Raw genomic sequence first — 12954 nt, 5'->3', positions numbered from 1 at the left:
TAACACAGAATGATGATGGGCCCCAAGAGTTAGAACAAGTTTTCTTTTGGCGATTTGGGTGGCGAGAAGGATTTTTTCCTCTGCTCTGCTGAAATGGAAATGACTTGTCCTGAGAAGGAAGTGTTCATAACCGCAGGATGACTGATGAGCTTTAACCAGAATATTTTGGAAAAGTCACCTGTCTCTAGCCTCCTGCCAAGCTCTACTAAGGAAGAGGGAGTCCTCTCTCCCCCACATCCTGAACTACACTGATCAGAGGGAGAGGACAACCTTAGCACCTCCATGGGGAGCTCCATCTACACTGAACATAGCTCCACACTCGGCATCCTCTTATTCTTGCATAACATGTAATAGACTTCTTCTCTGAACTTGACTTTAGGTATAGCCAGAAAGGACCTTTGTGGAGTGATTCGCAAGAGAAAGGTTTTGAAGAGGGAAAAAACCAAACCAAAACCAAACCAAAACAATAAAAGAAATTAAACCATTTCTCCATGCAGTACCTACCTGATGGAGATGCTAATATTTATAAATTCCACTGCCCCAAGAAAGATCCTGACAGACAGGCTTCTGCCCTATGTGGCAAGATGAACAATGTTCAAGGGAAAAATTCTAGTGTATGCCACCTCCTTGTGCTCAGTCCACCCGTGTGAAGGTAGTAGCAGACTTACAACTTGACCAGCTTAGAGGGTTATACACATATCCCAAAAGTTCATGCGTTAGAGGCTAATGATTTCAATTAAAAAAAAAAAAAAAGTAATAATAAAAAAAAATGCTGGTTTGTTTAAGTCACAGAGAAAGGGAGAAATAAGGGGGACAAACAGCTTCTTAAAGGATTTCAAAAAAAGAATTGGAAATAATCCAGATACATTAGCTCAAGTAGCAACTAGTAAGAATGCTGTAAAAATGAGATAAATTCACCACAGTTCCTTCTAACTCAGGCATCAGAGTATATGCTTGGTGAGTTCCTACTATCCTATCAGACCTCCAAGTTCACGCTTTCTGTTTTTGTACGTAGTGGCATGCAAAATACACACAGAACAAGCTCAGCTGCTAAATGGTTAAGTCTGCTCTACTGTCTGGCCACCAGTTGGCAACACAAAAATGCAAAATAGTTCCTTTTCAGGATGTTTATTTTCACATCCTCTTGAAACTGATAACTTGCAATTGCAAAATAAACCTTCATGTGTGGCATATTAGCTCCCATTTTTCATGGTTTCATCGTTTAATTGTTTCAAATGTTACACAAGTCTTAAGATTTAATATTAAATATGTTGGCTCTTGCATAAATTCTGTTGTCAGGATAAATGCTCTGTTTTGTCTTTCAATAGTTATCTAAGAAGCTCACAGCTAAACGAGAAAAATATTGTGCTGGATTCCTGTATAATGAACTTTGAATAATTGCTTATAATAAACTTAGTAGTAAGGACACTAGTACTTCTATTTCCTTAGTATCAAATATTCAATAAACTGTGGACATTTAGGGGGGGCATCAAAGTAGCAGTTTGCATTAATAATTTTGCAGTATCCTGACTATAATTTATTTTTGCTACAATTTGTAAAGTTATACTTGCCAATGCAACAACTAGAATAATTTCATTATTTCTAGCATTAAGTATTATACTTATGTTACCAACACGGATATTTCAATTTTCAAACTTGGGGCTCTGAATATTTAGTAGCAGGTGGTAAGTGCTACACAAGTTTACAGGTGGTTTACTCTGGCAACGTGTAAAAAGGTCACACAGAATCCCAACTCAGACGTTTCTACATCCTTGGTCCACCCACTAAATAAAGTGCATATGTTTTGCTTAATGACAGAGAACAATACAACAACTAGAAGAATAACTATTTTGTCCTGTAGATCTCAAGTATTAATCTGTAAGGTTTCCCTTGTTCATCTCTTTTCCTTTTGAAAAGTATCATAACAAAACCTTTTGCTGTTTCCACTTCGAACTGTCGCAATTAGGTTAACTATACTCCTGACTCTCACTAAAAAAAAAGAAACGTAATTATGAAGAAGAGCACAGCAGAGACAGATAGATCCCCCCCTCCAACCCCTAAATTTGGATTTACAGTATGTTTTGTCAGTTAAGAAAACCCCTAAGTCTCACTTTCTTTCTGGCTGCAAGGGATTTATACAGTTTAAAGTGTGAATTAAAACCAATACAAGGACTACCTCTGACTTGACATCCTTCTGGAAAGTCCTGTAATTAACTCTGTTCTTTAGCTGTGAAATTGCCCAAGACCACTTGAGACAGAGTGAGACATTACCTTGGCAGAAAGAGATAAGTTAAGAAGGAGGGTTAGCATTTGCTCTGAATTACTTGGGCTGTGGGAGCAGGTAGAGATATTAAAACAAAATCAAATGTTATCTTAAACACAGTTATCTATATTTAGTTATTTTCCACTAAAGCATTACTATGTAAATAGATTCTCATCTTTTATCTTGAAGAGTATCTATTGTGGATTTCACAGATTAAACTCAGTTAATGATAACAAAACCAGACTATTAGCACAGTCTGTTCTTTCTGCTAATTTTTTTTTCTCTTCTTGTGAAAAGCACTGCAGCAGGTTAAAGCGATCTTCTGTCCTCCCTTTTCCTACAATTTTGTTATTCATTACTTTAGTGTGGTCCTTAGTATCCATTAGCTGCAGGAAAATTAGAAAAATAATCTCAAGGGATTTATAGCATTCAGAATGGGTATGGAATATAGTCATAGACACAAGCCTAAGCCTGGTTAGCAAAAAACTGCTCTGTGTTTATATATTCAACCACCATAAAATTCCCACAATCCTAAAGCCTTGCTTTGTAAAGCAAATCTGGACTGTGTATACAGCATGATTCCCATATATCTGAAGATCAGTTTGGTTTTCCCTTGCATAGGCAGAACCTTGAGCCACAGCAATTCAGAGTATTTCAGAAATGATGCAGTTTTTTGGAGTGTTTAATTCACAACTGTGTTTCTTCTTTGTGGATATCCTCTGCATTCCTATGGCTCACATCCGTATTTCTCATGTGCCCCCACACCAACATCAGTTTCCTTGACAAACACAAGGACTATACCATTGAATTTCTGGATTCCACTCTATCAAACTTTATAATTTAGGGAGAATTAAACCAATAGTCCCACTACATTTTACAGAAATTAATAGTGAGTTTCATTTGAACAAATACTAAACAAAGCTTTAATGAGCATATCCAAATCTTTCAGAGCAATGGATGTAACAAGTCTGTTATGTTGTCCAGTTGTCAGTAACTTGATCTGGTGGAAGTGTGACCTGCATTTTGGGATGGAGTTTTCTTTCCCCCATCCCTTTAATTTTACCTGTTCGTTTTCTGGAAGATAATTTTTTAAGTCAATATGATGTACTCATACTTCTTTCATTCCCACTCATTTTAGCAGTCCAAATCCTTTAAAATCCCTATTTGAACATCCAACATTAAAAACAACACTTGAGAAGTACAGGGAAAAATAAGGTCACCAAAAGCCAGCATCTTCCAGGCCCAGCAAAGCTTGTGTCTCAGTGAAACAAGGAAAAAAACTCAGTAGGGGCCATAATGGATAGAATTTATCTTAAAACTAGAAAATAGGTAGTAATAAACTGCTACCATCATCCATTATATTTTTTAAATTAAATTTGTGATATGCAGTTCAAATAATGATTCTACGAGCGTTTAAAAATGCAACAGTGAAAGCTTTCTTTTTTTTTAAGAAAGGTACCACCCAGCAGGACAGTGAGAAAACACGACAAGCAAATCTCAAAGACAGAGTGAGTGGTTTACTTGTGGAGGCCGGCTGGGCGGTGTGCTTATGAGCGGTGCAGGGCCCATCGCGGAGGCTGCATTCAGGCTCCTTTCCCTTTCGTCCTGGTAAATCCGATCTCGTTCGGCTTCTGGCAGCTGCAAGAAGTTCTGCATAGCCCGAAGGTTTACCAGCAGGGACTGCGAGGCAGTCTTGGGATCCTCTTCCTTTCGGAGGATTTCTGAGAGCAAGCCCTGTAGGGAGGGAAGAAAAAAATAGGCTGGAGAGTTAGCCTAGGTGAGCGCCTGTAAAACCTTGCACTGCTTATCAGTCCTCCTCTTCTTTCCACTGGGCTGAAAACGAGAGCAGCAAATGCACTGTTCACTCCATGTAGGAATATATTAATGGCAATTTAGGTAGCAGAGAGCCTCAGTTGTACCCTTAATTTTATTAAGCATCTGTTTTACATACAACATAAACTGAATCTGCCTAATAGTTCTCCTTCCTTTTACTAGCTTAACTTGCCATGAAATCTTTCACAGTCAACAATCAAAGACGTTAAGAATAAGCGAAATACAGATAGTTCAGAGGCATGACACTGGGGTTTCTCAGGCTTCCCAGACAAAACACATAGCCATCCTAAAAAAAAAAAAAAAGTCTTTCTGCATTTCTAGCAACTTAAACAGTGATATTTCACAACTAATCTGAGATGAGAAACTCACAATGTTCCTCAAGTACTGCTTAACTGATGCAGGACCCTATATTTTATAAGTCAATATTTTGGTTTTGGAGTTGTATATTGGAGTTTAACAACAAACGAGGAAACTCACTATTGGATGCTCCCCCTCGTTCCCTCACCAGGACAATCCTAATCTTCACCTAGTCCATCACCTGGGCTATTTATTTGGGAACCAGTTTCCTAAGTCCACTTGCCATTGCTGTCCTTTGACCAGAGTCCAGCAACAACAGACAAAAGCGAGCACTGGGGAATGAGAGGAAAACAGCAAACAGGGCATCCGTAGCAGTGAGCCGAAGATGGGCAGGCTGCAGACCATAGGGTGCTGCCAGTAGCTTATACAGACCACACCAGGTTTCCTATGTAATAATTTCATCTTGGTTCTCAGCAATGGAGCAGGACAGGCAGTCTGGGACACCTAATTAAAAGATAAAATATTTATGAACCTGTGAGTGCAACTAGAACTTTAATGCCAACAGGTTCTTCAAATCTGCCCCCTGCCAAATTGTCCTTTTAAATATGCCACGCTACAAAATGCTCCACTGTTGTGAAGCTACAAGGTGGTGATATTAAAATTAACTTTTGCAAAAGCAAATGTAAACTTCTTTTTAGAATAAATGCTGTTGCCATGCTGGGACAAGGACAGGGTTGGTATAGGAGGGTTTTATTGCTAGCGGGACAAGGGAACATGGTTGTGATTTTAAAGGAATAACACAACCCAATGTTTCTTTTCCTAAAGAAATGTTTTAAGTTAATTGGGGTAATGAAGGGGTGAATGGAGGGAAGGAGGCAGGTAATAAAAAAGCTAAAAGGAACTAAGAGAGTCAATCCTGACTAAAGATACCCATTCCTAAGAGATTGCAACAGAAAGCCTCCTTTGTAGGGAAGTCTGGTGCTCACAGCACCTATGGTAGTTGTCACCTCTCTCTAAGGTCTGGTCCTACCAGGCAAAAGCCCCTTACAAAGGTTCTGCTGCAAAGCTGCTGCTCTCAGCTGTGCTTAGCCAGGGTCAGAGCCCACCCAGGACGGCTCTGAGCTGTGCATATGCCCCATTGCCCCTTCATCCAGAGACAACGGGGATGGAGATGCTACCACTACACTAGGGCCAGTGTGATCCTCCTGGCCCTTTCTGTGTTTGCACACATAAGAGGGAATGGGATGAAAAACATAAAGAGTCTCTCCAGCACTAAGCAGGAAAAGTAATTTGGAGGAGGATTTTAAAAAAACAATAATCCTGAAGGATACTTTCTTACCACTATTCTTCATCTCTCCTCTTTTCTGGTATCCAGGTAGAAACTACTCAAAAGGTAAACAAATGAGTTACAGACAAAAGTGGCATTTGAGAGGAGTATAACTTTTGATTTTTTTTCTTAATGATAAGTCTAATAATAAATTTACTTATTAGCAAATACAAAAATTAAATTATTGCCTACCATTTTTTTCCACTTCTAAGTTCTCAAACTCACAGTTACTATTGCTCGTCAGTGATATGGTTACACAACCCATCCTCCAAGGGAGGCAAAAAATGAGTTTGTGCCACTGGAGACAAGGCAAAGCTGTCTGCAGAGCACAGGATGTATGACGGAGGTGCAAACACATGTGATTTCTGACTGCTACTGTGCTGAAAACAACCCCACCAGCATTAAAAAGAAAAAAAAAACCTAAACTCAAGTCGAGTGATCATTGGCAGGAGAAGTGACTCCTTACTAACAGACAGCCCACTGTTAGCCACGGGAAATGTCCTTGAAAAATACTTTAGCCCATAATAGAAAATGTTTGCTTGTACAAGCCTTTGCCACATAGTGGGCAGCTAAAAAAAGCAGAAAAGGCTGTTTTTCTTGTATAACTTTCCCCCTCTCAGTGAAATTAGTAAACAAAGAAAATTGTTTTTTGTATTTTTCCTGCATTTGTCAGTACAACCATTGCTGCAGGACACCTCTTTGTGATTAGAAATGCCATTAAGTATTCATTCCCCTCTCCGTCCCCCATCACTGCCATGACTCTTTGCATGAGCTGGGAGCAGAGCAGAGCAGAGGAGGGGAGATGAGAGAGTGAAGAGAAGACAAGGAGGAGGTGTTTGCTTCTAGGAGCTTTGAGCCTAAAGGTCAAAATATGTGAGGAAATAACATAAAAAATCAGGTGTAGTACCAGGTGCAGGCAAAGCTTTACAATACAATTTGCCTGTTTCAAATATTACTTCATCGCTACTGCTTCAATTTTCTGAGCACAAAACTTCAGCTAAAGATTGCTTGACAAGATGTAAAATGGGAAAACCCTAGAAAGAAAATATCAGCTCTCACATCCTGCCCCAAGCTGACGTGCAGAGATTTATTGTTCATTTTACCAGGCTTGAACTGGTTTGCCAAGACACAAGTGTTGGTATGATGTCCTGATATTGTATCTCAGGTTGCATAAAAGCTAAATGCTCTTTTGCATTGAGATTATATAATAAACAGTTAGGATCAGAGTTCTCCTCACCGTTTCTCCCTTGTATTCTTTTTGCACTGAAAATGTATTTTCTTAAAATGTTACCAGGTCCTACTGAAAAAAAAGTTTACATGTCATCACAAGTATAATTTATTCCTAATTGCACAAAAATGTTCAATAAATATTATCAAGGCTTTCAAAAACCAATTATGAATTCTTTAAAAATGGAGATAAATGAAAGTGTCTGCCAATATGAACAAAAACACTGCCTGTCTGGCCCCCAGTTTGTCTCCTCTTTGAACGTAATCACTGATTGAAATAGATTTTATCAGCTTGATAGATCTTCAAAGCTCCCAGAAGAAAAATGCAATTTGCCCAAACCTCCCCAAAACATACAGAACATCCCTGAACGCTCTTCCTCTCCAATGCAGGGTGTTCCCATCCCATGTCCAGGCAGAAGATTATTTGCAAGCCCCACACACAAGCCTGGATCCCTGCCAGGCAAGTTATAAGCAGACACATTTATCTATGTCGCTTAGTAGCAAGAGGAGAGCTGTCATGATAGTGTAATAGCACCTTTTTACCTTTTATTCAATAGTGATATGGATAGTGTGCTTTTTCTTAAATTACACTACGAAGAATTATATGAATACAGTGGCAATTTCTGTTATACTTAAGCAGGCAAATTTCTCTCTACCACATAATTTACAGAACTCAAATTCAATAAAACATTACATGATGGTCCATTACTGTTATCAATTTTGAATAATCCATCTTCATTTTTCATTTTACTGGAAAATAAAGTGTGCCAAAGTGGAAGAAAAAAAAAAAAAGTGGCTGAGAAGGTGGTTTGTGTAAACTTAGATTTTTTTTTTTTTAAATTACATGGAGCCATTTATTGCATATCTAAGCGTTCTCTCTCGAAACAGCGATTGCCCAGAATTAGCATGAGCACAGTCCTAAATACACAGAAGTTTTCATGTATGAGAAACGGCATTATACATGAATGAAAGGCAATGTATCCTGGCAGCTAATATTTTAAATAGGCATGGAGGTGAAGTAGAAAGCAGAGGAGAGAAAAGGTATCTGGCAGAAACACTGAGAAGTACTCCCAAACCTTGAGGTGAAAAACCATCACTGGTGGGAAGAAGAAAGATTACAATGGTCAGACATGGCAAAAGCAGCAAAAAGCCCTCCTTCCGCGAAGGTGGAGCCAAGAGGTCACCTCCGTGCAGGAGCACCCAAGTTCATGCAGTCAGTGTTGGGGTTGAAAGCGAACACAGAGACCGGCAGCCCCAAGGAGCCACAGTTCCAACCACAACCATGACTAACGCAAATCCTCGCTCGCGCGGTACGTGCATGTCACCCTGCCATGCACCAGGTTCAGCTACACCCTCAAGTCAAATGTCAGACTTGATTGTGGGAACCCAAGCTTTCCGTTCCCTGACTCATGTTTACATTTACAAACACATGACAGAAACAGTGGAGGAGTTTGTTTGTTTAGGGCTCCGAAGGTGGTTCAGCAGAACAAATGCCAAAAAGAACAAAACGGAGCAGAGATCCTCACAGTTTAAGTGCAAATTTGCAGAGGCAGATGAGCCACTCTGCTGCCAAAAGGTTGGGGCAGAGGCTGGTGTAGCACACCATGCTTTGGGGGGCTGGTCCAACACATCGGTGCTATCACCCCACAGCTGCTCCTTGCCACCAGCGCCAGAGAGCTGATCACAAATGCCATTTTCCAGCCAGCAAAGTGCAGGAAAAAAAAATAACTTGCCCTTTTAAGAGAGCAGAGGTGTCTGCATGGTGCACTGACATCAGCTGGAAAAAAATACTGCGTTTATTAATTTGGTCAAATGGCGACTGGAACAAAAGCAGCTCAATTTACCGAAATTACCCTAGCAAACAGAGAGACCAGTAGACACATTTGGTAGCCACGCTTGAGGCGAAACTCAGGTCTGGTAGCACAAGCCCTGACTCAACAAACCTTTCCACCGTGCACTACGAAGAGGCACTAACAGCATTCCATCTGTTTCTTTACAGCCAGTGAGCTGGAATTGCCACTGCTGAAGGACAAATGCAACTTCAGACCCCACTGAGATCTGAAGGCTTCCTTAGAAGGACCATTGTGCAGCTTCTCATGGGGAGATGTGCTCCACGCTCCAGAACCACTTCTGGTGCCTACAACAATTGTTCTATTGTGGACATATAGATACTAATTTTCATTCAAGTTATAACTTTTTGGACTGCTCTTTGATGAAACTTTGCAAGGCATATTCCTGAGAACTACACATTTTTGAAACTACCATTTTCATCCAAGAAAAGATTAAGAACCCTCTTTCAATTTTCTTAGGTGTGGCTAAGGGTTTTTTTCTACCTCATAAATAGATGAGAATTTAAAGAAAAGGCACTCTAGTTTTCAGAATTTTACCACATTTTTCCTTTGAACCGAGAAAAGTAAAAGTATTTCTAGTCAACAGTTTTACCCAAAAATCAAAATTTCTGAAAAATTAGGGTCAAGTGTTGAATTACCACACTAAACTCGTAGAATCTCCCAGTTGTACCCAAAAATGCCACCAAATTCTGCATTCATACTGCAGAGCACAAGTCTGTAAAACAAGACATGCCAACATCTTCAGCAATTCCACCAAAGTGCATTTTTATTGCCAAAATATGAAGCTAGATTACTCTTAGTTTATAGTTCACTTCCTTCCTTCACTTTTATGCTGAAAGCAAATCTCTCCCCCCATCTGAGATGGTATCTTGACATCAGGTTTTTTTTTTTTTTTTTACACAGAACTCCTAACCAATTTCAGTGAGATCTTTTGCCTTCAGAAACTGATGGCATGATATGGTCCCTGGACACAGCTCAAATATGCTTATGACAGTTTAAAAAATGTCAGTGGTAAGCCTGAGTTAGCTTCTTATCTCAGAAAACAGCAGATGAATTTAAACAGGCATTTCCATTTGCTCTAGCCAACAAAAAAAAAAAAAAAAAAAAAAAAAAAAGACAAAAGACATTATATTAATATTAGAAATTAACATCGAAATATCATCAGTTATTAAAGTGTTGCCCTAATTTTTGTTAAATGTGATGTATCCTTGAATAACTTGAGATAAATTTTGAAGTACAAGTAGTAAAATAAATTCAAATGCTTTCTTATAAGAATCACTGGTATCTCTATCTGTATTTATACTTGGACATCAGCTTTTACTGTGGGTACAATTAGCAATTTTCAGTTTTGCTAAGGTGAATGTGCTTACAACAAACTTCTCCGGATTTCAATGGGGCTCCTTTTCATATTAAAAATATGCTGAGCTATTTCTTGGCAACACTGAAGCTAATATTGCCTAGGCTCCCAGTATTTTTCCTTTCTGTTCCCTACGTTTGCCACAATACATAACAAGCACCGCAAAATCTTAGGTAGCTAACTGCAAATACTAATTTGACTAGCTAACATAATTTTAGGATACAGGGATACTACTCTGTGTTCTTTCAAGTAGATCTGGTTGAAAGTTGCCAAAAAATATTACAGATATATTGCATATATTTTCAACGGTATTTGTTTCCAACGTTCATTTTGGGGTTTCCTCCCAGTTTTGGGTCACTTTGAACATATTTTACCAAGTTGGTTAACCACAACATCTGTGGAAGAATTTAACTTTAAACAAATATTTAATAACATTTGCAGTGAGAAAAATATATAGGAATCAGTATTTACACTAGAAATCTGGTTCTACAGTTGCATTCATCACATCTACGAGCATCTTCTTACATTTTGTCATATAAATTCAATGTTCATTTGGAACCTACCATCCTTGTATTTCAGGCAACAAATACTGTTCATGCACAAATGGTGGAGACCAAAAATCGCACGCAAAACTAGTTGACAAAAACATGAACAAACAACTTTGGAGCAGGGAGGAAGCTGTGAGAAAACAAACTGCTTTTAGGCAAGTCTTTCTCAGAAGTATCTAATAAACTGCTTACTTGGTTTTTTTTTCTCAGGTAAGATGGCAGCTGCAAACCATGGTAACTTGAAACTACTATTATGTTTTTTTTCAATACCTGATAGCATCAATAGTTAAAATATTAAGCATTGTATTAAATGAAACTCTGTGTCACTTATTTGTAAATATAACAACTGACACTGCCTGAATCTAACTTAGGAAAGTAACCCTTGCATGAGTTCATGTATCCCATGAAATCTGGTATGAGAGACCCAGACCTTGAAAACCTCCTTTGCTGTTAAGAGGAAAGATACACACAGAGCTCTACTTTCTTTTAGTTAAAGGGGGATGTAAAATTTTTAAGGTGATAACAATACAGAACAATTACAAATAATATACTGATTCAAACCTGGTAACAGTGCATTTGAACTGGAATTTTTATTCTTTAAACTATGCAGGGAGAAACATCAGCATTTCAAGAGAAGCCCACATAATGATTTTTTTTAAACTGTATTCTACAATGGACAATTATTTGTTGCTTAAGTTTAAAAATGTGGAATCCAAAGCAAATTTACCTATATCTTTTAAAAAAATATTTCATTTAAAAAAAATTCTTGGTTTATTTTCTGTTAAAACAGACCTCTAAAATTTTGAGATCATATTATTTGCATTGGATATACTGACATTTCTTCCATAATTTCTGCTTGATTAAATTCCATGCAACATGGCATTAAGTTAAATTCATAGAGCAGAATAAATTATAACAGGGTTAGCTTCGAAAACAGGTGTAAAAAATAACACATTTTAGTGTTACTTATCAGCTTTGCTAAGGCTAGTTTTTTCTGCATTGAAGAGCTGAAGTATATGTTCTGATGTGGACATTAGCAATCTCAGCAACTAATGTTTTTGCCACAAACTACAGAAATACATGAAAATAATAGATAGCCTAAAAATAAAGCTTTTGTTTTTTTAATCTTTTTGGAAGCCTGAAAAGATGTTGTTAAGGACTTCACTAGAAAATACTACAAATAAATGCAAACATGAATAAAAAAAAATCATTCTCAAGTATACCTGTGAAATAAAACAGGTTGTTCAGTGCATGCATGTGGTCAGTACAGGTTATACCTTCACAACGCAAAAGGCAATCTGTTGGGTGACCTTGTGAATGATTCTGCATAGAGCTGTTCATGTCCTTCCCAGGGAAGATTAAGTTTAAGATATTCATAAACCATCACAACTGGAGAGGAATCAAAGTGTCTGAAAGAACAGTGGGTATTGCCACAAACCAATCACTGGAGGTTTCTGTACAGTATCAACATGCACTCTGGTCCTGCAAGGAAGCGTGGTTCCTTCATAGGAGCTAAGTTACAAGGCAGAAATGAGAAAACAGACTTAAAAGGTGATATTTACTAAAGAGAGAGAAAAAGAAGAGACTCTTAAGTTTAAAAAAATAAGAAAAAAAGGACTGACCTGAGTTCGGTTAAAAGCCACACGTGCAAATACTGCCTGTGAGATTCCTGCTCGTTTCAGTTCGTCACGGACCCACTGGTAGATTTCGGAAGACACCTCTGTGTTTGTAGAGACCTGCTGCTCCAACGGCTTGTTCATGGATCTACTGACAGGAGGAGGGTGGTTCAAGTACTGTTGGTTTAAGGACTGCTGGGCTAGAAGTCTGTTCACTGCATACTGCTGGTTCAGCAACTGGGCCATTACCAGCTGCTGATTAACCAGCTGAGGGCTAATGGGAGTAGATACAAGTCCAGGGTGCAGGTTTGGAAGCGGGGTCCGAACTGATGGTTGACTACCATGAGAAAGCTGAACAGGGGATGGAGGCTGTTCGGCTGTGTTCCCTGGGACCGGCTGCTGACCGAAGTTGACATGGTTGGCACCTTGCTGGGACAGTTCAGAAAGGCTATCCATCTCAACTATGGTGGGAAAGAAACATTGAAAAAGCCAACATAAGACTGAAAATCACAAACTTTGTGCTCCCTGTAAGACGAGCTAATAAAAATAAATATGAAATGCTGTGTTCAGGTTTAAGCTTACTGTACTCTCATGCCTAGATCAGCAGGCCCATAACATCCCTGTTGCAGCTCTTTG

The 12954-nt window shown here is 38.7% G+C and overlaps 1 protein-coding gene across 8 annotated transcripts in view; it reads right to left on the bottom strand.

Annotated features, from left to right (window-relative positions):
• The window catches only part of SATB1 (SATB homeobox 1), a 93090-nt gene that overhangs the window by 31598 nt on the left and 48538 nt on the right, over positions 1-12954 (bottom strand). For all 8 annotated transcript variants that reach the window (XM_065830680.2, XM_065830684.2, XM_065830685.2 and 5 more), the window contains 2 exons: positions 12325-12779; positions 3785-3997 (listed from right to left, as the gene is read on the bottom strand). In XM_065830680.2, the coding sequence (XP_065686752.1) occupies positions 3785-3997; positions 12325-12779 (668 nt within the window). The remainder of the gene's footprint in view (positions 1-3784; positions 3998-12324; positions 12780-12954) is intronic.

Source organism: Patagioenas fasciata, chromosome 2 (genome assembly GCF_037038585.1).
Source record: "Patagioenas fasciata isolate bPatFas1 chromosome 2, bPatFas1.hap1, whole genome shotgun sequence".
Lineage (NCBI taxonomy): Eukaryota > Metazoa > Chordata > Aves > Columbiformes > Columbidae > Patagioenas > Patagioenas fasciata.
The sequence above is the reverse complement of the archived record's forward strand: the minus strand, read 5'-3'. Positions and strand labels throughout refer to the sequence as shown.